At 44.0% G+C, this 22,943-nt stretch overlaps 1 protein-coding gene across 2 annotated transcripts in view; it reads left to right on the plus strand.

Moving 5' to 3' along the window:
- The window catches only part of LOC124801103, a 140,180-nt gene that overhangs the window by 51,910 nt on the left and 65,327 nt on the right, over nt 1-22,943 (plus strand). For both annotated transcript variants that reach the window (XM_047263050.1, XM_047263051.1), the window contains one exon: nt 14,793-14,972. In XM_047263050.1, the coding sequence (XP_047119006.1) occupies nt 14,793-14,972 (180 nt within the window). The remainder of the gene's footprint in view (nt 1-14,792; nt 14,973-22,943) is intronic.

Below are 22,943 nucleotides of genomic sequence, written 5' to 3' on the forward strand. Positions count from 1 at the left end.
AGTCACTGCAGTCTGCCAGCTCTGAGCTGGCGTGCCGCTCAGGTAGCGAAGGTGGACATAAGTTCCCTCCTCTGTTCGTCTCGTCAACTAGAACTGGTTGCACACTTTGTGCACGCTGACTGCACTTCATAGAAAAAGAGGAGAAACCGTGACAAGCATTGGACATTACCATCACGTGCATTTAAGACAGCATCAAGCTGAAGGCGACACAGTTACTTCCTCACTTGAAACTACCTTTTTCCCGTCCTTCTGTATTCTGTAGCAACTGAATCAGAGTTATCTCGTGTAGTGGGTGATCAAAAAGTCAGTATAAATTTGAAAACTGAGTAAATCACGGAATAATGTAGATAGAGAGGTACAAATTGACACACATGATTGGAATGACACGGGGTTTTATTAGAACCAAAAAAATACAAAAGTTATAAACAATGTCCGACAAATGGCGCTTCATCTGATCAGAATAGCAATAATTAGCATAACAAAGTAAGACAAAGCAAAGATGATGTTCTTTACAGGAAATGTTCAATATGTCCACCATCATTCCTCAACAATAGCTGTAGTCGAGGAATAATGTTGTGAACAGCATTGTAAAGCATGTCCGGAGTTATGGTGAGGCACTGGCGTCGGATGTTGTCTTTCAGCATCCCTAGAGATGTCGGTCGATCACGATACACTTGCGACTTCAGGTAACCCCAAAGCCAATAATCGCACGGACTGAGGTCTGGGGACCTGGGAGGCCAAGCATGACGAAAGTGGCGGCTGAGCACACGATCATCACCAAACGACGCGCGCAAGAGATTTTTCACGCGCCATCTGTCGGACATTTTGTGAACTTTGTTTTTTTTTTTTTTGTTTGTTCTAATAAAACCCCATGTCATTCCAAGCATGTGTGTCAATTTTTACCTCTCTATCTACATCATTCCGTGGTTTATTAAGTTTTCAAATTTATACTGACTTTTGATCACCTGTATGTGAGAGGGCGCACGTCTTTACTCTTGGATGTAGTCAGACATCGGAGTGGAAGTCGTACACAGGATATCTGCGGTATCATCATATTGTGAGTCCCTAACGTATGGGACCCTCCGTGTTCGATGTAGTGGAGGCATTCAGCTTTTCATCTGCCAGTACGTCAAGGGAGTGGCCCTATCGTGTATACCTCGATTTGGGGTAAACCTTCTCTGCCAGAGGCAACTGCCATGAGCAACAACCTGTTGGTGACACGGATTGCTATGAAATCTTGTAGATGGGTCATATTTATGGCTGGATGGCAGTAACCAGTGAATGACTTCCCCATGTTGGATACAGATGCGAAGGATATTGGCTATGGATTAGGTTCTTCAAAGGAACAATCACACCTTTCGCCTGAACAGAAAACGTAAATGCTAATGATAGTTGATTTGTACCCTACTCCTTCCAAATACAACTTAGTCTCGTAACCACAGAGCTGTTTCATCCAGTACAGCAGGTGTAGTTTGTACGAAGTCTGTAACCGTAATATCTGCCGTTAGGAAACCTGACATCTCTGGCGACATCGCTGAATTGCAGCCTCGCTTCAGTAGTCGACCATGAAGTAAGTAGTTCAGCTCATGAGGGGACAAAAATGTGTTGTGTTGTGAATCACTGGGCGTTCACTGACCCCGGAATTAATTTCTACACAGATGATGATCAAGGGCTGTGGATGTGTGGCCAAAACACAGAAACAGCAGATTGAATGAGAACTTCTACGTAACGTACATGGGTCTCCCAGCAAGAGCATGCTGCGGACAGTGGAGTGGTAGATCTTTTTGAGCACACTGGGACTATGGTCGACGGTGCTAGCTCAACTGTGGCCCTATCTCAAGGCTGACGTGTGGCGGGTTCAGGATTGTTTGGATATGGTACGGGTTCCTGGAACTCTGGTTCTTGAGATTTAGGATTTTGTCATCAGAAGTCGGCGATTTATTCGCGCAATGTTAACATGGGTCGTAGATGCAGAATTCTGCAACAGGCACTTCCTGACTAATGTATGTTCCTTAATCCTGAGCTATCCCACTGGTTAAAATTAGGTACAAATGGTTCTGAACACTATGGGACTTAACATCTGAGGTCTCAGTCCCCTAGAACTTAGAACTACTTAAACCTAACTAACCTATGGACATCACACACATACATGCCCGAGGCAGTCTTCGAACCTGCGACCGTAGCAGTAGCGCGGTTCCGGACTGAAGCGCCTAGAACCGCTCGGTCACAGCGGCCGGCGTTAACATTAGGAAAGGCCAGTAAGCCACCTGCTGCGATGGTAGTGTAGATGACAACAAATACAGCGCTATTGTTTAATGGTTCATGGTGTTTTTCCTTTTTTGTTTAATAGTGAATTCCACCAATTATTGCAAATGCTTAAACTCCATTACAAATCTTGAAGCGAATGTTTAGTAACAGTTGTACACAACTTTCTGTAGTTATATGAAAATACTACTCGCATTAGGTTCCAGGTGCCGGCTGTCGAAATTGTAAACAATAAAACATTAATAAATTAACGTGAATTTGACCAACAGTGGGAGCGCAGATATTGGCGTACAGTTGATGGCCCCCATATTAGACTCCAGCGCCTTGAGTTGGTTATCTATCGAGGTAGATAAGTCGATGTTCTGGGTGGTCCGTTTGTTGCAAGGGAACATCACGCTCAAGGTCCCTGTAACCACTTTTAGACAGAAGCAGGAATCATACAGCTATCACTTTTCATTCTCTTTGTTTCTATCATTTTGCACCCACCACAACAGTCTAGTCTTCACAGGTGACGTGTTTAAACAGTGGTCAGGGAAAAACGACGGTAAATCATCTTCATGTCCTCCTCCATATGTCTTACAACATGAAATCCAGTTCACCCAGTGCTGTTTTTCTGGGGGAACGCTGGGATGCGTACCCCTAAACTTTTTCGTCGACAAAGTAATTTTTTTACGGTGTTGAGAACATGGAAGAGTGCAAAAGATTTATTTCACGGACGTAATTTTTTTATTTCATTTTTTTCGTGTTGGTAATTGCAATACGAATAATACGAGTGCAGTTTTTGGTGGGAAAATCGATATCATTGACTGTTTCAAGCACTTCGAAGCTGCGGCAACCGTTCTCGACAATTGAATCAGTGGCAACCAGTTCGACAAGAATGTAGTACCCTCGCCCACTAATTGTGGGCGATGGTAGTGCTAAACGGATATAGCCGGCTGGAGTGGCCGAGCGGTTCTAGGTGTTTCAGTCTGGACCGCGCGACCGCTACGGCGCAGGTTCGACTCCTGCCTCAAGCATGGATGTGTGTGATGTCCTTAGGTTAGTTAGGTTTAAGTAGTTCTAAGTTCTATAGCACTGATGACCTCAGATGTTAAGTCCCATAGTGCTCAAAGCCATTTGAACCATTTAAACGGATATGCGTACGCTCAAATTGCATGCTTCATTTGAGGTGATGTAAACTGAAGTGTTCGAAACCACATTCTCTTGTATGTTTGTTTTTCTCGGTATCGCTTGCTTCATTTGAACAAAGTCAACTGAAGAGTCTGATACCATTTATTTTTAGTTCGACATGTTGATGACGTCATGGCTAAAAGCAGACGGGTAGTATCCCATGTTTCAGTTATAACTAATTTTCGCTGCATTATATCCCATGTCGGAATACCCTCAAACTTTTTTTAGAAAAAATGCACTGAGTTCACCTATGCTGTAGCACTTTCACTTATCTGAAGCTGAGATCTCCTCGCGAAGGCGACTATGCGAGTAAGTTAACCAGTCATTATCATCCTCCGCAGCAGCTTCACCACTCACACATTCGAGTGCCCTGTTGAAAACAGCCCTCATCGAAACGCCTCCGAGTTTTCCTATCTTGAAGAGCAGCAGCCTAAATAAAGCAGCTTATCTTGAGATTGTCCACCCATCTCGTTGCTATCCTTTCCCATCCCTCTATATATTCTCGCGGCCGCTTTTCTGAGACACTGTTACTTTTTTTTACTGCGTGTCTCTCTCATCACTGTTTGGGCGTAGCAGCTCATGCCACTGTTGTTCTTCTAATGAGGCCATCGGTCAACCCGCCCTTTCAGATTAATCCGGCCACCGATCCCCCACTGATTTTAGGTTTCTACTTATTGCGCTTTTTAATCAAATAAATTGGTCACAGTGTCTCTTTTCCATGGCTGCTAGAGCAGTAAGACAAGCTGACTCTCGCTTGCAACACAACTGGCGCCAGTTTTAGTTGCTGCCCGCCAGTGCAGCTGTCCAGCCAGAAGCACGCATTGTGCAACGGACGCTCCACTCCGGTGGTTAGGGATCAAGTGTCCAGTTGACCACCTGACCGCGCAGCTATTTCAGAGCCGTTGCCGGTCCGGCGGAGGTCGCGGCTTTATTTACAACCCGTCTATAATGAACTTGGCGACCTCTTCCTGCAGTTGGGCTTCATTCCCACGGTGCGTGCCCGACGCTTGCTCTTTGTGCTGTGAATGTCGGCAGTAGAAAGTGTGGGTCACTGGGCCACGCTTGGCGTCCGTAAACAAGGGGAGACTTGCTTCTGGCGCCGTCCGCCTATGTGGGAGCCCTACAGCGCTTGTGGGTCTACTATAGTTCAATTCCTTTATCTTGGCGGTTCGCGCATGCCCACCCAGACGCGGGAGATTGCTGCGTTGCCAGTTGCACGCGCCAAGCAAACTTACGTTTAGGGGGGAGAGCGTAGTTTATGAAGTAAAGCCACCACGGCCGCATTAACCCTTTCGCTGCTACAGAGACGTGCTCCCTGCATTCCGCCATGTGCGCGATTTTGACATCACTGCGCTGCTCGCCTGTGCAGACACGTGGTGTTCCGACTGCTTTGACACACTTATCATTCGATTACACAAAAATTATTTGGTCCAAAAATTTTATTTTTACACATCTTCTTGACTGATACCTTCCCCCCATAGATGACTTAATTTTGTTTCGATGTTCAACGCTGTTATTGTGCAGCATTAAATGTAGTAAACCATTACACGAAATTTTGAAGAGTTTGCAGAGGTAAAAAAAGTCCATAGCGTATACTTTCCACATGGTGGATTTTAGTTGCCACTAGAAATGTTAAAAAATTACATTCAAACGAATAAAATTCAGAAAGTAAGACACTTCGATATTGTTTTAAATTAAACCCCAAACAAGGTTTGAACTCAGAACCTTTCACTTAGCAGCCAACCACTTTAACCATTAAGCTAACACAGCTCGTCGTCCAATACACTTCCAGGAGGATTTTAAAATATGACGCAAAATATCGATAAACACTGTTGGTATGACTATGAATTACTCACGTTTCGTCCGAAGTACAATAAGAAATAACAGTTACCGCTGTTCTTTATTGAGAAAAATCGGTTAGTGAGAATGATACAAACACCTTTCCTTGCTATCGCCTGAATTAGGAGGCTTATTGCTTGTTTGGTTTAATTAATTATTAGAATATGAAGCAATTGGTGTAAGGAACGTTTTTTCCAAACTTTCTATAAAAGAAATTCTGTTATCAAGACATTGCTTTTGTTCAGTTACTTTATTTATGACTAAACGTTTCTAAAACTGAAGACGTCCGTGCTCTACACTGCAGTCGAGCTCTGGCCACGTCGTTCTCTGTTCATTGGCTGACTGTCTTTTGTGACGTCAGATGCGCAGAACGAACCTAAACTCGGCCGCCATCGTAAATGACGCGCACTTTACCACCGCGAACGTACAGAGAAGGCAACTTCTATCCCTACTTCTGCACTTCGCAAGTTGCCTTATGGAGTCTGGAGAAGGATACTTTCTGTACCAGTCATTCTCCCCCCTCTCCTGTTCCAGTGACGAACTGTAAGCCGAAAGCGCCTCGTGTGAACTCGAATCTCTCTGATTTTACCTTCTCCGTCTTTTTGTGGGACGTACAGGGTGGTCCATTGATAGCGACCGGGCAAAATATCTCACGAAATAAACATCAAACGAGAAAACTACAAAGAACGGAACTCGTCTAGCTTGAAGGGGGAAACCAGATGGCGCTATGGTTGGCCCACTAGATGGCGCTGCCATAGGTCAAACGGATATCAACTGCGTTTTTTAAAAAAATAGGAACCCCCTTTTTTATTAGATATTCGTGCAATACGTAAAGAAATATGAATGTTTTAGTTGTACCATTTTCTTCACTTTGTGACAGATGGCGCTGTAATAGTCACAAATGTATAACTACGTGGTATTATGTAACATTCAGCCAGTGCGCCGGCCGCAGTGGTCTAGCGGTTCTAGGCGCTCAGTCCGGAACCGCACGACTGCTACGGTCGCAGGTTCGAATCCTGCCTCGGGCATGGATATATGTGATGTTCTTCGGTTAGTTAGGTTTAAGTAGTTCTAAGTTCTAGGGGACTGATGACCACCGATGTTAAGTCCCATAGTGCTCAGAGCCATTCCGCCAGTGCGGACGGTATTTGCTTCGTGATACATTACCCGTGTGAAAATGGACCGTTTACCAATTGCGGAGAAGGTCAATATCGTGTTGATGTATGGCTATTGTGATCAAAATGCCCAATGGGCGCGTTCTATGTATGCTGCTCGCTATCCTGGACGACATCATCCAAGTGTCCGGACCGTTCGCCGGATAATCACCCTATTTAAGGAAACAGGAAGTTTTCAGCCACATGTGAAACGTCAGCCACGACCTGCAACAAAAGATGATGCCCAAGTAGGTGTTTTAGCTGCTGTCGCGGCTAATCCGCACATCAGTAGCAGACAAATAGCGCGAGAATCGGGAATCTCAAAAACGTTGGTGTTGAGAATGCTACATCAACATCGATTGCACCCGTACCATATTTCTATGCACCAGGAATTGCATGGCGACGAGTTTGAACGTCGTGTACAGTTCTGCCACTGGGCACAAGAGAAATTACGCGACAATGACAGATTTCTTGCACGCGTTCTATTTAGCGACGAAGCGTCATCCACCAACAGTGGTAACGTAAACCGGTATAATATGCACTACTGGGCAACGGAAAATCCACGATGGCTGCGACAAGTGGAACATCAGCGACCTTGGCGGGTTAATGTACGGTGCGGCATTGTGGGAGGAAGGATAATTGGCCCCCATTTTATCGATGGCGGTCTAAATGGTGCAACGTATGCTGATTTCCTACGTAATATTCTACCGATGTTACTACAAGATGTTTCACTGCATGACAGAATGGCGATGTACTTCCAGCATGATGGATGTCCGGCACATAGCTCGCGTGCGGTTGAAGCGGTATTGAATAGCGTATTTCGTGACAGGTGGATTGGTCATTCACCGGATCTGACGTCCCTGGATTTCTTTGTGTGGGGAAAGTTGAAGGATATTTGCTATCGTGATCCACCGACAACGCCTGACAACATGCGTCAGCGCATTGTCAATGCATGTGCGAACATTACAGAACGCGAACTACTAGGTGTTGAGAGGAATGTCGTTACACGCATTGCTAAATGCATTGAGGTTGACGGACATCATTTTCAGGATTTATTGCATTAATGTGGTATTTACAGGTAATCACACGTAACAGCATGCATTCTCAAAAATAAGTTTACAAAGGTACATGTATCACATTGGAACAACCGAAATAAAATGTTCAAACGCACCTACGTTCTGTATTTTAATTTAAAGAACCTACCTATTACCAACTGTTCGCCTAAAATTGTGAGCCATATGTTTGTATTACAGCGCCATCTATCAAAAAGCGAAAAAAGTGGTCCAACTGAAACATTCATATTTCTTTACGTACTACACGAATATGTAATAAAAAATGGGGGATCCTATTTTAAAAAAAAACGCAGTTGATATCCGTTTGACCCATGACAGCGCCATCTAGCGGGCCAACCATAACGCCATCTAGTTTCCACCTTCAAGCTAGACAAGTTTCATTCTTTGTAATTTTTTTATTTGACGCTTATTTCGTGAGATATTTGGCCCTGTCACGATCAATGGACCACCCTGTACATAGGTGGAAGCAATATAGTGGTCGATTCTTCGTGGAGCATACGCTCTTGGAATTTTAACAGCAAACTACACTGTGGTTTTCCACTTAATATCGCCCCTACTGATACTGCTAAATATTTAGTGGATGTGAACGCTTCCAGTAACTGTTCGGCAATAGGTAATGAATACAGAGTTGATGGGTAGCTGGGAGTTATTTTAATGGAACGGCATTTTGCAAGCGGCATTCGGTATCTCTTGCTACCGTGATTTTAGTGTTATAAATCTAATTAGCGTTGAAAGGACCGGAGTAAACCGCGCTACCTAAATATTAATCTCATGACCGCCAGCACAGTGCATGATTCGCCTCGTTATGCGACGTTTACGTGCCACATCGTGCAAATTGCGCTGCGCCAGCAAATTTGGACTTTACATTTAGGACATTCACCGTCCTCCGCCTCTCAATTTGCGAAAAGGTTCTTTGCAAAAACGAATAAGGAATCTGTATTCACTTCTATATCCTCAGACGTCTGTACAGAGCATAGCAGAGGGCTCTTCTTGCCAGTGTTCCCGTTTTTTTTATCATATTCCAAACTTAAAGTCATCTTCCTGGAGCGGAAGTTCCTGTTGCCGTTTCCCGTGTTTATGTAGTAAGTTCGGTTTTCAAAGCCCTTCCTTTTATAAAATACAATGTAATCCCTTCTTTTATTCTTTACTCAAACATATTTCGACACCTACGTGCCATTTTCTTTTTTATTTCTGTAGCATATTTTACAAAATATGTTGGTTCTCTATTTTAGGCCAAAAAACGCGCATTTTATTTTGTTGTGATTGCTCACTAGTCTCCGCATGAATTTTAAAAGATGGCATTTTCTTGCTTTCATGCCTTATATGGCTTGACAGCATGTCATCAGCAAAGTAGGCAGAAAAAAAGTGCCAAAGAGTAATCTCTTTTTATATTGTTTTCCCAAGAGCAACTTAGATTTTCCATCTTACTGTACTTCTTGATATATTGTCTTTGTGCTTGTAAATGTACGCACTGTTTCTTTCACCTTTTTCATTTCATTCTCACCTTGTACCGTAAGTTTTCAGACAGAAAACGAAATTTAGGGAAACGTGTGGTCACCATACTCTTCGAGAGATATTAGGTTACTGTCGCTACTCTGTTGTTCATCGTATTATTTTTATCCAATGTGGCGTTAGTGTTGAATGGCTGGTGGGAGTTTTTATGGTGCGAGAGCTAATGTAAACATATTTGATGTGAGAGTGTATTGCCTGCCGGTGTGGCCGAGCGGTTCTAGGCGCTCCAGTCTGGAACCCCGCGACCGCTACGGTCGCAGGTTCGAATCCTGCCTCGGGCAAGGATGTATGTGATGTCCATGGGTTAGTTAGGTTTAAGCAGTTCTACGTTCTGGGGGACTGATGACCTCAGAAGTTGAGTCCCATAGTGCTCAGAGCCATTTGAGCCATTTGAGTGTGTATTGTGTGCGTGAACGTAGGGAGAGAATGAGAAAGTAAGGTCGAAAAGCACCTGTTTTTAGGCAATATAGAACTTTAAAATATTAATTATATTTAAAAGTCCTATCTTGCGTAAATAATATTAATTATATTTAAAGGTATTATCTTGCCTAAAAACATGTGTCTTTGTATAATTGATTAAGTTTGGGAGGCAGTGTTTTATTGTATGATATCCTGTAAACTCCTTCCGAATACTCCTTGAAAGCTCGACGGAGCCGGCCGTCCGCCGTGTCATCCTCAGCTCATAAGAGTCACTGGATGCGGATATGGAGAGGCATGTGATCAATTCACCGCTCTTCCGACAGTTGTCAGTTTACGAGACCGAATGGTATTCGGTATTCGTTGAAAATTTTGTTTCCTTGTATTATTACTTTTTTGTTTGTGAAAGTCATCGCGTGTTTTCATTAGAGTCTTAAGGCTTTCTTTGAAGACCTCCAAATCAGTTTCAGCGGTATTTGGGTGGTGGTTTACCTCTACGAGATGATCTGCAGAGGTAGAGCTTATAATGACACCTTTAAGGCCCCGAGACGTTCTTTCCGCACTGTTTCCCGTTCATTCGATGAACAAAAATGGTTCAAATGGCTCTGAGTACTATGGGACTTAACTTCTGAGGTCATCAGTCCCCTAGAACTTAGAACTACTTAAACCTAACTAACGTAAGGACATCACACACATCCATGCCCGAGGCAGGATTCGAACCTGCGACCGTAGCGGTCACGCGGTTCCAAACTGAAGCGCTTAGAGCCGCAAGGCCACACCGGCCGGCATCCGATGAACAAGTGACCACAATTGGGGGGGGGGGGGGGGGGGTGTCGATGATGTAAGTGTTTACCGTCCGCAACTCACCGTACAACGGGTTGCCGATTATAGACGTACACATAGCCTGGGGAGCGATAGAGTAGCGGTGGCGCACGTTACAAGGTGAGTAGGCACGACTTCCGATGCAGTTCCGCGCTGCAGGTGAGGGGACCTCGCCATGGCGGCAGTGAGTGGCGTCACCGCGGAAGTACAAGGCCGGGCCGCGTGGCGGCGCGGCTGGTCTCGCGCGATCCGCGACCTTGCCGCACCTGTTGCTCATTTCCCTCTCATTTGCATCTGTGTGCATGTTGACGCCGAAGGCTCCCCGCACTGCACGAGACGGACTGCAAGCGACCGAGGTGCAGGAGACACACACACACCCAAAAAGAAAAGACGCAACGTGTGAGCGGCACACTTGACGCCGATGAAGTAACAGCGCACCTCGCTACTGTGTAATTCTTATCTGTCCATCTTGGCCGCTCCTCCGTATTCTGTGAGAGCACTCGTCGTTGGCTGAGTGTGTTGTGAGCAAAATACCTAATAACCTCCTCCCCTCTCCCCCTCCTCTAGCCAACTCCTTCCGACACAGAATGGTAATCTTCCATTGCTTGTGCGTGCGAGCAAATAGTGCATAAGCGATGAGCGAGGAACTGCGTTGTTGTATTTGTTTGGTTTAAGAATGCATTGACCATTGCAAAAATAGATACGTGGAAGACGCTTTGCATCTGTTGGACAGTTTACACGCCAAATTGAATCTTTAATCTGAAAGTTGCTTTGAACACCAAAATTACGTCACTAGTCGTGAACCTTGTGGAGGCAGTATGCCGTTACCTTCCTCCGTCCTAGGTGAAATGTGGCCATCAAACCATAACGCAGTTTGACATTTTTCACATATGCAGATCTTTGGTGGAGGTAAAAGAAGTTGTAAGTGAACAACAAAGTATTTTAGGAGCGACTGATGATTGAACAAATGTGTAGTTTTACACTTACCCACTTATCTACTGAGCCATTTGTAGTTTGACATTCGTACACTTGGCTACCAAACCATTTTCAGTTCGACACTTATGCAGTTAGCTACCGAGCCGTTTGTAATTCGACAGTTGCCAATTTACCAGCCGACAACACACACGGCAGGCATGCCACTCAAATAAGCTCTAGATGATGGTCCACTCGGTCGTTTTTCGCATGATGCGTCCATATGCAAGGCGTGGGCGGCTGGCGTGACTGTCGGAATAGAAACCCAGCTGCTTGCGATTCGATCCACTGGAAAGTATAGAGGGTTCCTCGTGGCACGTAATACGGTTTTCACCTCGATCAGACCAGTCAGCATGTCAAACGCAGCTTACCCAAATGGTCGGAGTTCAACGATTACACTGTAAGTCGGTCAGTCATTGTGAGACTGCGCATTTTCACAAATCTGGAGAATTCATGGACTCCTGTTTTTACATCTTTGCCAGTCGTAGTACATGTGCGTGGCGGAATATATATATAATGTCTAAATATCATTTTACCTCCTTCCTGATGTGTTCAAAGATGCCGTGTAACAAGACAAACTTTCGATTCGCTTCATCATCAGCAAGAAGTTATCTAGTTTTTAGCGTCAGAATTATTCCACAAGGTGTATGTGGCAAGAAGGAATGTTTCGTCTGGGAAAGTGCACTTTCTGAGTGTTAGGAGGAAACGTTTGACTGACGCTCAGCATGTTTGCTTACATATCTTGAATCTACATGTCATAACGAATCACACTATATATTTGCAACTAAAAATGTACAGTATAATCAAAAGGACCTAAACACATTTTTCCGAAGCCATAACCAATGGTTACTTTCTCCACCCTAACGGGTTCAAATGGCTCTGAGCACTATGGGATTTAACATCTGAGATCATCAGTCCCCTAGAACTTAGAACAACTTAAACCTAACTAACCTAAGGACATCACATACATCCATACCCGAGGCAGGATTCGAATCTGCGACCTTAGCAGACGCACGGTTCCGGACTGAAGCGCCTAGAACTGCTCGGCCACCGCGGCCGGCCTAACGGGGTAAAGAAACAACATTCCCCCCCCCCCCCCTCCCCTCCCAAAGACGTTTTTTAAACATTGATATTGGAAAATACATGTCAGACTACTGAAAATTAGAAGAGTTTCTACACTAAAAAATAACGGAACAAGATTCCTCCGACACATTCATTGGCAACAGCGATGGTGTGTGTCAGACCTATTTTGACCACTTCTCGCCAGGCAGAGGCGCTGTTCAGGGGAAAAAAACGCAATGGCCACTTTACCCCACCTTACCGTGTTTCATAATGTAGTTGGGGAAGATGGTTGGGGAGCGGTCACGTCTGATCGGTGTAGAGATTCGTCAGGAATGACACGTGGTTCGAATTCCGGTTAGATAATTGGGGTGTTAAGGACACGCAAGCCGCCGGAATGGCGTCAAGTCCAGACTTGCACCCAATCCTCGAGCCGCCCGCAATTATTACTGCTTTGAGCACAACACAGCTGTACCCACACAACTATGTACAGACCAGCTAACGCACAGATTAATGTGTATCGAGAGTACTTTGACACAGAGAGACATGAAAAAACTCTGCTGACGCTGTTGACAGTGCTTTCATCCGCAGCCAAACGTTTTTTGTTCCTCTCAAATGGTTCAAATGGCTCTGAGCACTATGCGACTTAACTTCTGAGGTCATTAGTCGCCTAGAACTTAGAACTAATTAAACCTAACTAACCTAAGGACATCACACACATCCAAGCCCGAGGCAGGATTTGAACATGCGACCGTAGCGGTCGCTCGGCTCCAGACTGTAGCGCTTAGAACCGCACGGCCACTCCGGCCGGCATTGTTCCTCTCTGTGAGTAAGTATCCTCGTATGTCAGGAAGCATACATTTCTGGACCCATGTTTACTGAGCTTCTTAATCTTGTTTGGATTAGTACTGCCATCTCTGAAAATATTCAACACCTTGTGGATCTACACTACTGGCCATTATAATTGCTACACCGAGAAGAAATATAGATGATAAACGGGTATTCATTGGACAAATATATTATACTAGACCTGACATGTGATTACATTTTCACGCAATTTGGGTGCAAAGCTCCTGAGAAATCAGTACCCAGAACAACCACCTCTGGCCGTAATAACGGCCTTGATAGGCCTGGGCATTGAGTCAAACAGAGCTTGGATGGCGCGTACAAGTACAGCTGCCCATGCAGCTTCAACACGATTCCACAGTTCATCAAGAGTAGTGACTGGCATATTGTGACGAGCCAGTTGCTCGGCCACCATTGACCAGACGTTTTCAGTTGGTGAGAGATCTGGAGAATGTGCTGGCCAGGGCAGCAGTCGAACATTTTATGTATCCAGAGAGACCCGTATAGGACCTACAACTTGCGGTCGTGCATTATCCTGCTGAAATGTAGGGTTTGGCACGGATCGAATGAAGGGTAGAGCCACGGGTCGTAACACCTCTGAAATGTAACGTCCACTGTTCAAAGTGCCGCCAATGCGAACAAGAGGTCACCGAGACGTGTAACCAATGGCACCCCATATCATCACGCCGGGTGATACGCCAGTATGGTGATGACGAATACACGCTTCCAATGTGCGTTCCGCGCGATGTCGCAAAACACGGAGGCGACCATCATGATGCTGTAAACAGAACCTTGATTCATCCGAAAAAATGACGTTTCGCCATTCGTGCACCCAGGTTCGTCGTTGAGTACACCATCGTAGGCGCTCCTGTCTGTGATGCAGCGTCAAGGGTAACCGCAGTCATGGTCTCCGAGCTGATAGTCCGTGCTGCTGCAAAACGTCGTCGAACTGTTTGGCAGATGGCTGTTGTCTTGCAAACGTCCCCATCTGTTGACTCAGGGATCGAGACGTGGCTGCACGATCCGTTACAGCCATGCGGATAAGATGCCTGTCATCCCGACTGCTAGTGATACGAGGCCGTTGGGATCCAGCACGGCGTTCCGTATTACCGATTCCATATTCTGCTAACAGTCATTGGATCTCGATCAACGCGATTCACCAGGAAACGCCGGTCAACTGCTGTTTGTGTATGAGAAATCGGTTGGAAACTTTTGTTATGTCAGCAAGTTGTACGTGTCGCCACCGGTGCCAACCTTGTGTGAATGCTCTGAAAAGTAAATCATTTGCATATCACAGCATCTTCTTCCTGTCGGTTAAATCTCTCGTGTGTAGCACGTCATCTTCGTGGTGTAGCAATTTTGATGGCCAATAGTATAGTTGTAGAATACAGAATGGACAAGTTGCAGCTTAGATTGAATCCCATCGTTTTTGTGGTACGCTAATGATGTCTGTTGTGTTGCTTTAAACGAGGGAATGAAGGTAGGGAGTATGCTTAGTGTGTCAACCAGCCTTGCTAGGACTCAGGGCGGCTGTAGGCCCGCCTTGGCGCCATGGCTAGGCGGTCGCTCACTTGTTATGCTTCGTGTTATGCGAGCTTTGGTAGGTGTTTGCCTGTGCCCTGGGAGTGTGCCCCACACCAATCGGCGTGCCGGCGTTTTGCAGGAGACGGCGAACCTGGTGTACTACATGATGGGGGCGGTGGCTGCGCACAAGCTGGTGCTGGCCTTCTGCGTGGGCGTGCAGCTGATCGCGGCGGGCACGCGGCCGCGCTACATCGTCTGCTACGTGCTCACGTTCGCGCTCGTCTCGCCCATCGGCATCGGCGTCGGGCTCGCTCTGGGGGTGAGTAACAGCTGGAGCTTGCTGCCACGCTGTCGCCTGGGCACCCGAACATCTCGGTTTGCCCCATCTCAAGGCACCAGCATACGGTCTACTGCAAGACGGAAGCATTGTAGCTGAAATAACGTCCAGCACATACTGATTTATTAGTGCACAGATTGATTTGCTCTTGATTCTAACGCATAAGTACGTTCAGGAGCTCCAATGGCCAAATGCTTCCACGTGTTTGGTCAGTTAGATGATTTCATTTTTGTGCAGAATTTTCAGAGTCATTGCCACTGGTCTGACGCCGACACTGACGCTGTACTGACGGGCCTTATCCTTGGCCCGAGGATGGTGGTGTTGTAGCTTGTTACAGCCTTGCCTCCTGTTCCTTGCTGGGTGTGTGATGGTGTTTCCTCTCTTGATGATCTATCCTGGTGCAGTTTGTCGATGACTCCTGGCTGCCGGCATGCGAACACGCTAGACTGGTCGTGCCATTATTTGAGATCTGATAAAAATATAGGTCCCATACTTTTACAGCAGATAGTGTTGATCAAAAGTTAAAAAAAACAACCTTCTAAGACATGAAGAGTGATGGAAATATCATATGTTCTAAGTGCCATTCTTTCCACAAACACCATTTTCAGTGCAGTTGTTTTCTTGGTTGCATGTCCCTAGACTTCTTCCAAGTGCCAAAACATGGCCATTGTTGGGTGTTCATTGGTCGTCATGGCAGCCACTGCTTCGCTCATGAGTTCCAAATACCCTGCATCAAGGTCTTCTCTACTTAGTTGGTTCGCAGTTTGTGTGGTACACAGAGTGCATGTGAGGTAATATTTGTTTCAAAAAAACATCTTTATAATGGAAAAGGATAATTTGCATTTCAAAAGCAGTAAAACTATGTGTAGAAGTCAAGTACCAAAACAACTTGTGTCTAGAAAATTTTGTGTAAAAGCCATTTCTCCCTCAACAATACAGGGAGTTCAACATCTGATCCTCTGTTGACTACACTTTTACCACTTACAACAATACTGCCGTATTTCTGTACTGCACTCATGTTACCACAAATAAAACCTTGTGTCTCGATGTTAATGGCACTTAGAACCAGTCAATTCCCTGGTATGCACCTAGAAAATTCTTAATAAATTATTTATTTTCTGATTTGACTCATTATTTATTTCAGTGATGAGGTTAGCAGCATATTTCTGTGATGTGTTTTGGTTCTCCGTACAAATGTGACATTTGGCACTTAAAATATTTGACATTTCCACTCACCGTATAGTGGAAATGCTGAGTCGCAGGTAGGCAAAACTAGAAACTGTAAAACAACTAAACTTTTGGCCAAAAAAGTCTTCCTCAGAATTAGTCAACATACACACTTATACAGGCTTGAGTCTGGCCTTGACAGCTAGAGACTGCTGTCACATGTGTGAGTTGCATTTGTATTTGTGTGTGTGTGTGTGTGTGTGTGTGTGTGTGTGTGTGTGTGTGTGTGTGTGTGTGTTTATTGTTTAATTCCGATGAAGGCCTTTTTGGCCAAAAGTTGACTTGTTTGACAATCTTTTTGTTGTGCCGTCTGTGACTCAGCATCTCCACTATACTTTTCATAATATTGTCATTCTCCCATCCTGGATTTGCCATTCTTTGACGTTTTCACTCCTCATATGCCTGTAAAAACAAAAACGTTTTGAATTATTTTCCACTTGGTATTTCACCAGTCATCTGCCTCTGTTTATTTTTTTCCTTTTATTCCTTTACAAAATTTTATGTCAGATATAAAACACACAATTACATTAGTGTAACAGAAAACAATTTTACTTTATCACTACTTATGTATTTTGTTAACACATTCTCACGTCAGTTTTCAGTATCGAAATTGAGAGAGTGCGTATTCTACTCACCTTGTTTGTCTCCTTTTGGAAGGTAGTCTATAAACACACTTCCTTTGCAGCATCTGTTTATTCTTTGTGCCATCTCTTTTTGACTGGAATTGGCCTTTTTTTCTTTTATGCCCAATTATTTTAAAATTTGATAACTTGATGTGACACTACTGGATTTTGTTCCAGGTTCTGGTCCTTGTCTAGCACACACATTTTATCTGTCACAGAACTGCAAAACAGTGCACATTTCTGTGTATAATGAAATATTCACTTTAGGAACAACCCCTATGCGATAGCTAAACCTCCTTTCTGTAGTATTCTTTCTCCCAGAGGTATGCAGGAAAGATTTTGTAGATTGGAAAGCAGAAGACAGGTACTACACCAGAGCTGAAGCTGTGAAGGCTGAACATGTGCCATATTAGGGTTGCTCATTTGGTAGGACGAATGGCTGCAAATCTGGTACACAATTTTAATCTGCCACAATATTTCATGTAGTCTGTGGCTGCTACATGTTCTTACTCATATCTCATCCCATTACTCAAAAAATCACCATATGTGTTAGCTTCACCCTCTATCATTAATTAGTAACACCATGAGTAATGTGAGCCATAAATTTATTGTTTTTGTTAAGTCTTTCAGGGAGTTCAAATAATTTTGACTATTAGTGTGGAACTACTTTTCCAACAGTATGTACTGAATGGTGAACCATGCTTACTCTCTTCCAGAAATGTCAATAGCCTTTCTTTCAGAAAGTTTCAATGTTGCGGTATTTCACACTGTGCAACCTGTTTTAATGAGTTCTCAACTGAACTTTCCTGCTGGTTACCATATCATTTGATATTCACCTTCACTCCATTCTCTTTTTCTCTCCACTGTGCTTGATCCACTAACAGGTAATAATATGTTTTGAGATGTCAAGTATAATTCTCTCTCAGATTTATGGCAATAGCTGTCAGAGAGATTACAACTTCTGTTAACAGTAGCCTCAATAGCTGTCATTCCTTTAGTTGTGTATTGATACTGTAACAGATAACATGACTAGTAAGTCTATATTTTTCACATAACTCTGTTATCGGTCATTTGCTGGATCACATGAAGTCCAAATGAACTTATAATCTTACTTTCATAATACTGTAATTCATTGTAGATGTTAGCAGGTGGAACTTCACATTTACAAAAATAAAAAAGCAATAGTATTTTCATTCAGGCTTGGAATTAAAATAAGGAATGGATACAAAAACCAAGTTTATGCTGAGACAGGTTGCAAGCTAGAATTTTTTCTCAAATTCTTTCTTGCAAAATGGCTTAGTGAGATACAGGATTAATCAATTGAATCACAGGTGTGTCCATGTCGATAAGGTACTGCCCCTATTGCTTCAGTTCAGAACATCATCAGGAGAGAAGATCCATCTGAGGTAGTGTGTAACCGTGATGCATTCAGATCTGTACATGTTGTTGGCAGTCAGTCAGTGGATGGGCGGGGCTAACGAGATGACTGCCGTGTCCTGTGGACCAGACATGTAGTGTTCTTGGTCTCTGCATGAGACAGCATTCAAAGAACTAGTGTTCTCTCACAGAATCAGCAAGAGTTCAACACGTAAGCCATTAATGTGAAAACAAGAGGCATAATTATTGGAGGACGGAGAGGAAAGACAATTAAAGGTGCACATGATTAATCAGTGTTGCCTGTATGAGGGAAGGAACTACAGTTTGTGGTGGACAGGATTGTAAAAGAGTAGTGAATGCGAATAAATATGGGAAAGGCCAAAATGATGACAGTCAGCAAATGTGAAGGCTGTGTCAAAATATCATTGGAAGGGAAGACTTTGAAATAAGTAAAATCTTTTGGTACTGTGGAAGTTTAGTGTCAGAAAATGAAACTTATCACAAGGTGCAAAGTTTTGTAGTGTGTACAAATCATTGATGAAGTCAAAGTGGAGACAAGTTACACAGACTTGGTCATCTTATTTGTTACACTGTCCAATCGCAAGACAAAAGCTGTCTCACCTATAGATCTTGTGTCACCTGATCATGGCAGTGCTAGAGTTTTTACCTGACAGCAGGTAACCCAGCCAGAAATGTGTTATATGTAATAAGGGACAATGGGAAGGCCAAGAACTCAGACAAGCATTAAATCAGTGGAATATTCATGTAGTGAATGACCTTTACGCAAAAACAATTTTAATGCGAGGTAGCTTGCTACAGCATGGGGTGATACTAATCCAAAATTCGGGTCTACTCATTGGATAGCGAATCATCCGTAGGGAATAAAAGTGACAAAGGACATAGATTCAAACAAAAAATAATTGTTTGCTCATTACCTAGACATTCCTAACTGATGGAATGTGAACAATCTTCTTAAGAAATGTATGCAAGGTGTTGTCGTTGACCATGAGAGACAAGAGATTTGAATACAACGGGTACAAAGGGCAGTAAACACAGCAACTTTTAGCCCATTTGCATCTGTGAATGATGTGCAAGCAGTTTGCAGAGTGCACATCATTGCAGCAAGCGAAGGAACCTTGTTCGTACTCTTGGGGCACGAGCAGAATTCTACAGATGTGATTTTACACTAGACTGATTCCAAAATAATGGAAACCAGTTAATGTTAATCAAAGATGGCGACTACTGAACAACATTGGCGTGAATCTGCCGCTGACTGGGCTCCGTTTGAAGTCTGCATAAGACTGAGGTCGCAGAACAGTTCTCTGTAGTTTTATTGTCTCAGAGTTAACACAGTAGAGCGCCTGCCTACTCTGGACAAAAACAGTTCCTATAGCCATCCTTTCCGCGGGGGTGGGAACTGAGGGAAAAAAGTAATGCAATGGCTGTGCCTTTTATCAGTTTACCCAATCTTGTGCCTTTCTGAAACGAGCTTTGGATGATATTAACACTCTAACTACCAATTTTATTTCAAAACATTAACGGTTGGTTAGTTTAATTAATGTCTTGGAAGTAACAACATGAGAAGAACGTTTCCCCCTGAATCGTTCTCCAAGGGGGTTGGAAGGAGGGGCGGGGTGCAAGACGAAAGTACCCCCAGGGTTTCAGAGAATGGCTGCACAAAAACTACAAGATATACTGAGAACAGACACACATCAGTGGACAGGGTATCTCTACAAGTCTGAAATTCACACCCAAAGTGCTCAGTATGGGCTTCGTTTGTACTGTCGCAAGTGTCATTGTCTGGGAACGCGCGAAGAGCGGCCGCTCTGCGAATCTGTTAATTAGGTTGCCTATATGCAAGTGCGAACTAATTCGATATGACAATACGGAGACAAAGACTAACAATGAAACTTGAGGACAGCACAACCTACAGGTGCAGTCTGTAATTGTAAGAATTTTGCTAACCATTAGTAGGCCTCCCTTTACCAATGGGACATTGATACGTAACAATAACATGCAGCAGTTCTCCGATAACCTATCGTGGGACACATGCGCCCATGGCAGTCAAAGCCTGAAAACTGTTTCATCCTGGCCATCTGAAGGTCCTGCATCTAAGGCAATACATCGGTTGGTTCCGAAGGTTGAAAAAAAAAAAGATATTACACTGTCATTTGCTTTTACGGTTTCCGACTAGTTAAAAATCCACGTAATCGGCCAGTGATTATTATAATTGGATTTGTAATTTTGCTCCCGTTATGAGTCCATGGTAGGTAATATTAATATTCAGTTACTTAGGTGTTCGTCTTTTGTAAGGGACTAGACGACGTAGCTTACGAGGCCTCTCCGCGTGTAGATGATGCAATGCGGAAGAGTCTGAGGTTTATAGTTCGTTGTCAGTAAAAAGAGAATTGTAATGAAATTTACAAACAGATTCGCTAAGCGTTCTGTCTGATGTTTAGTATTGTATGGCAGCGAGCCATGGATATTTAAACAGAAAGAGAAAAAATACTTGGACAGTTTTGAAATGAGGTTGTGGGGAAAAAGTTGAAATCAAAGTGGACTTACAGAAAGACTTCTAGGAATAAGAGAGGAAAGACAACTAGTGGCAATGATGAGGATGAAGAAAACTTCTCGTCTCAGACGTGTATTGCAAAGAATTTGCTTGTAGCGGAATGTCATCGAGGGAACGATTACAAGAAACAGGAGACGAAGATGACTTCAACGTTGGACGAAATTGGCAGCAGAGTAAGGATGAATACCAGGACAGTGGCAATTGGAGGGGGTCCACTGATACATCTACATGTACGTGATTACTCTACACAATAAAGTGCTGGCAGAGGATTCAATGAACCACCTTCATGCTGTCTCTCTACCGTTCCACTATCGAACGGCACGCGGGAAAAACGAGCGCTTACATTTTTCCGTGCGAGCCCTGATTTCTCTTATTTTATCGTGATGATCATTTCTCCCTATGTAGGTGGGTGCCAACAGAATGTTTTCGCAATCGGAGGAGAAAATTGGTGACTGAAATTTCATGAGAAGATCCCGTCGCAACGAAAAACGTCTTTGTTTTAATGACTGCCACTCCAATTCACTTATCATGTCTGTGACACTATCTCCCCTATTCCGCGATAATACAAAACGAGCTGCCCTTCTTTATACTTTTTCGATGTCATCCATCAGTCCCACCAAATGCGGATCCCACACCGCACAGCAGTACTCCAGAACAGGGCGGACAAGCGTGGTGTAAGCAGTCTCTTGAGTAGACCTGTTGCACCTTCTAAGTGTTCTGCCAATGAATCGCAGTCTTTGGTTTGCTCTACCCACAGTATTATCTATGTGATCGTTCCAATGTAGCGTATTTGTAATTGTAATCCCTAAGTATTTAGTTGAATTTACAGCCCTCAGATTTGTGTGACTTATCGCGTTATCGAAATTTAGCTGATTTCTTTTTGTACTCATGTGAATAACTTCGCACTTTTTTTTATTCAGGGTTGTAAGATACGTACACCGAAAAAGAAGATGTGCTGCACCAGTTAACACGCATTGTCTCAAGCAGACGCTAAGCTTTTTGCCAAATAATAACTGATTTACGAATCTGCTGGCCATAGTTACGTGGTTTTTAGCAAACAGAACACAGCATGTTCTTATCAATGGAGAGACGTCTACAGACGTTAAAGTAACCTCTGGCGTGCCACAGTGGAGTGTTATGGAACCATTGGTTTTCACAATATATGTAAACGACCTAGTAGATAGTGTCGGAAGTTCATGCGGCTTTTCGCGGATGATGCTGTAGTATACAGATAAGTTGCAGCATTAGAAAATTGTAGCGAAATGCAGGAAGATCTGCAGCGGATAGGCACTTGGTGCAGGGAGTGGCAACTGACCCTTAACATAGACAAATGTAATGTATTGCGAATACATAGAAAGAAAGAAGGATCCTTTATTGCCCGCATCTCGTGGTCGTGCGGTAGCGTTCTCGCTTCCCACGCCCGGGTTCCCGGGTTCGATTCCCGGCGGGGTCAGGGATTTTCTCTGCCTCGTGATGGCTGGGTGTTGTGTGCTGTCCTTAGGTTAGTTAGGTTTAAGTAGTTCTAAGTTCTAGGGGACTTATGACCACAGCAGTTGAGTCCCATAGTGCTCAGAGCCATTTTTTTGATCCTTTATTGTATGATTATATGATAGCGGAACAAACACTGGTAGCAGTTACTTCTGTAAAATATCTGGGAGTATGCGTGCGGAACGATTTGAAGTGGAATGATCATATAAAATTAATTGTTGGTAAGGCGGGTACCGGGTTGAGATTCATTGGGAGAGTCCTTAGAAACTGTAGTCCATCAACAAAGGAGGTGGCTTAGAAAACACTCGTTCGACCTATACTTGAGTATTGCTCATCAGTGTGGGATCCGTACGAGATCGGGTTGACGGAGGAGATAGAGAAGATCCAAAGAAGAGCGGCGCGTTTCGTCACAGGGTTATTTGGTAACCGTGATAGCGTTACGGAGATGTTTAACAAACTCGAGTGGCAGACTCTGCAAGAGAGGCGCTCTGCATCGCGGTGTAGCTTGCTCGCCAGGTTTCGAGAGGGTGCGTTTCTGGATGAGGTATCGAATATATTACTTCCCCCTACTTATACCTCCCGAGGAGATCACGAATGTAAAATTAGAGAGATTAGAGCGCGCACGGAGGCTTTCAGACAGTCGTTCTTCCCGCGAACCATACGCGA

Source organism: Schistocerca piceifrons, chromosome 1 (assembly GCF_021461385.2).
Source record: "Schistocerca piceifrons isolate TAMUIC-IGC-003096 chromosome 1, iqSchPice1.1, whole genome shotgun sequence".
In the NCBI taxonomy this organism is placed as follows: domain Eukaryota; kingdom Metazoa; phylum Arthropoda; class Insecta; order Orthoptera; family Acrididae; genus Schistocerca; species Schistocerca piceifrons.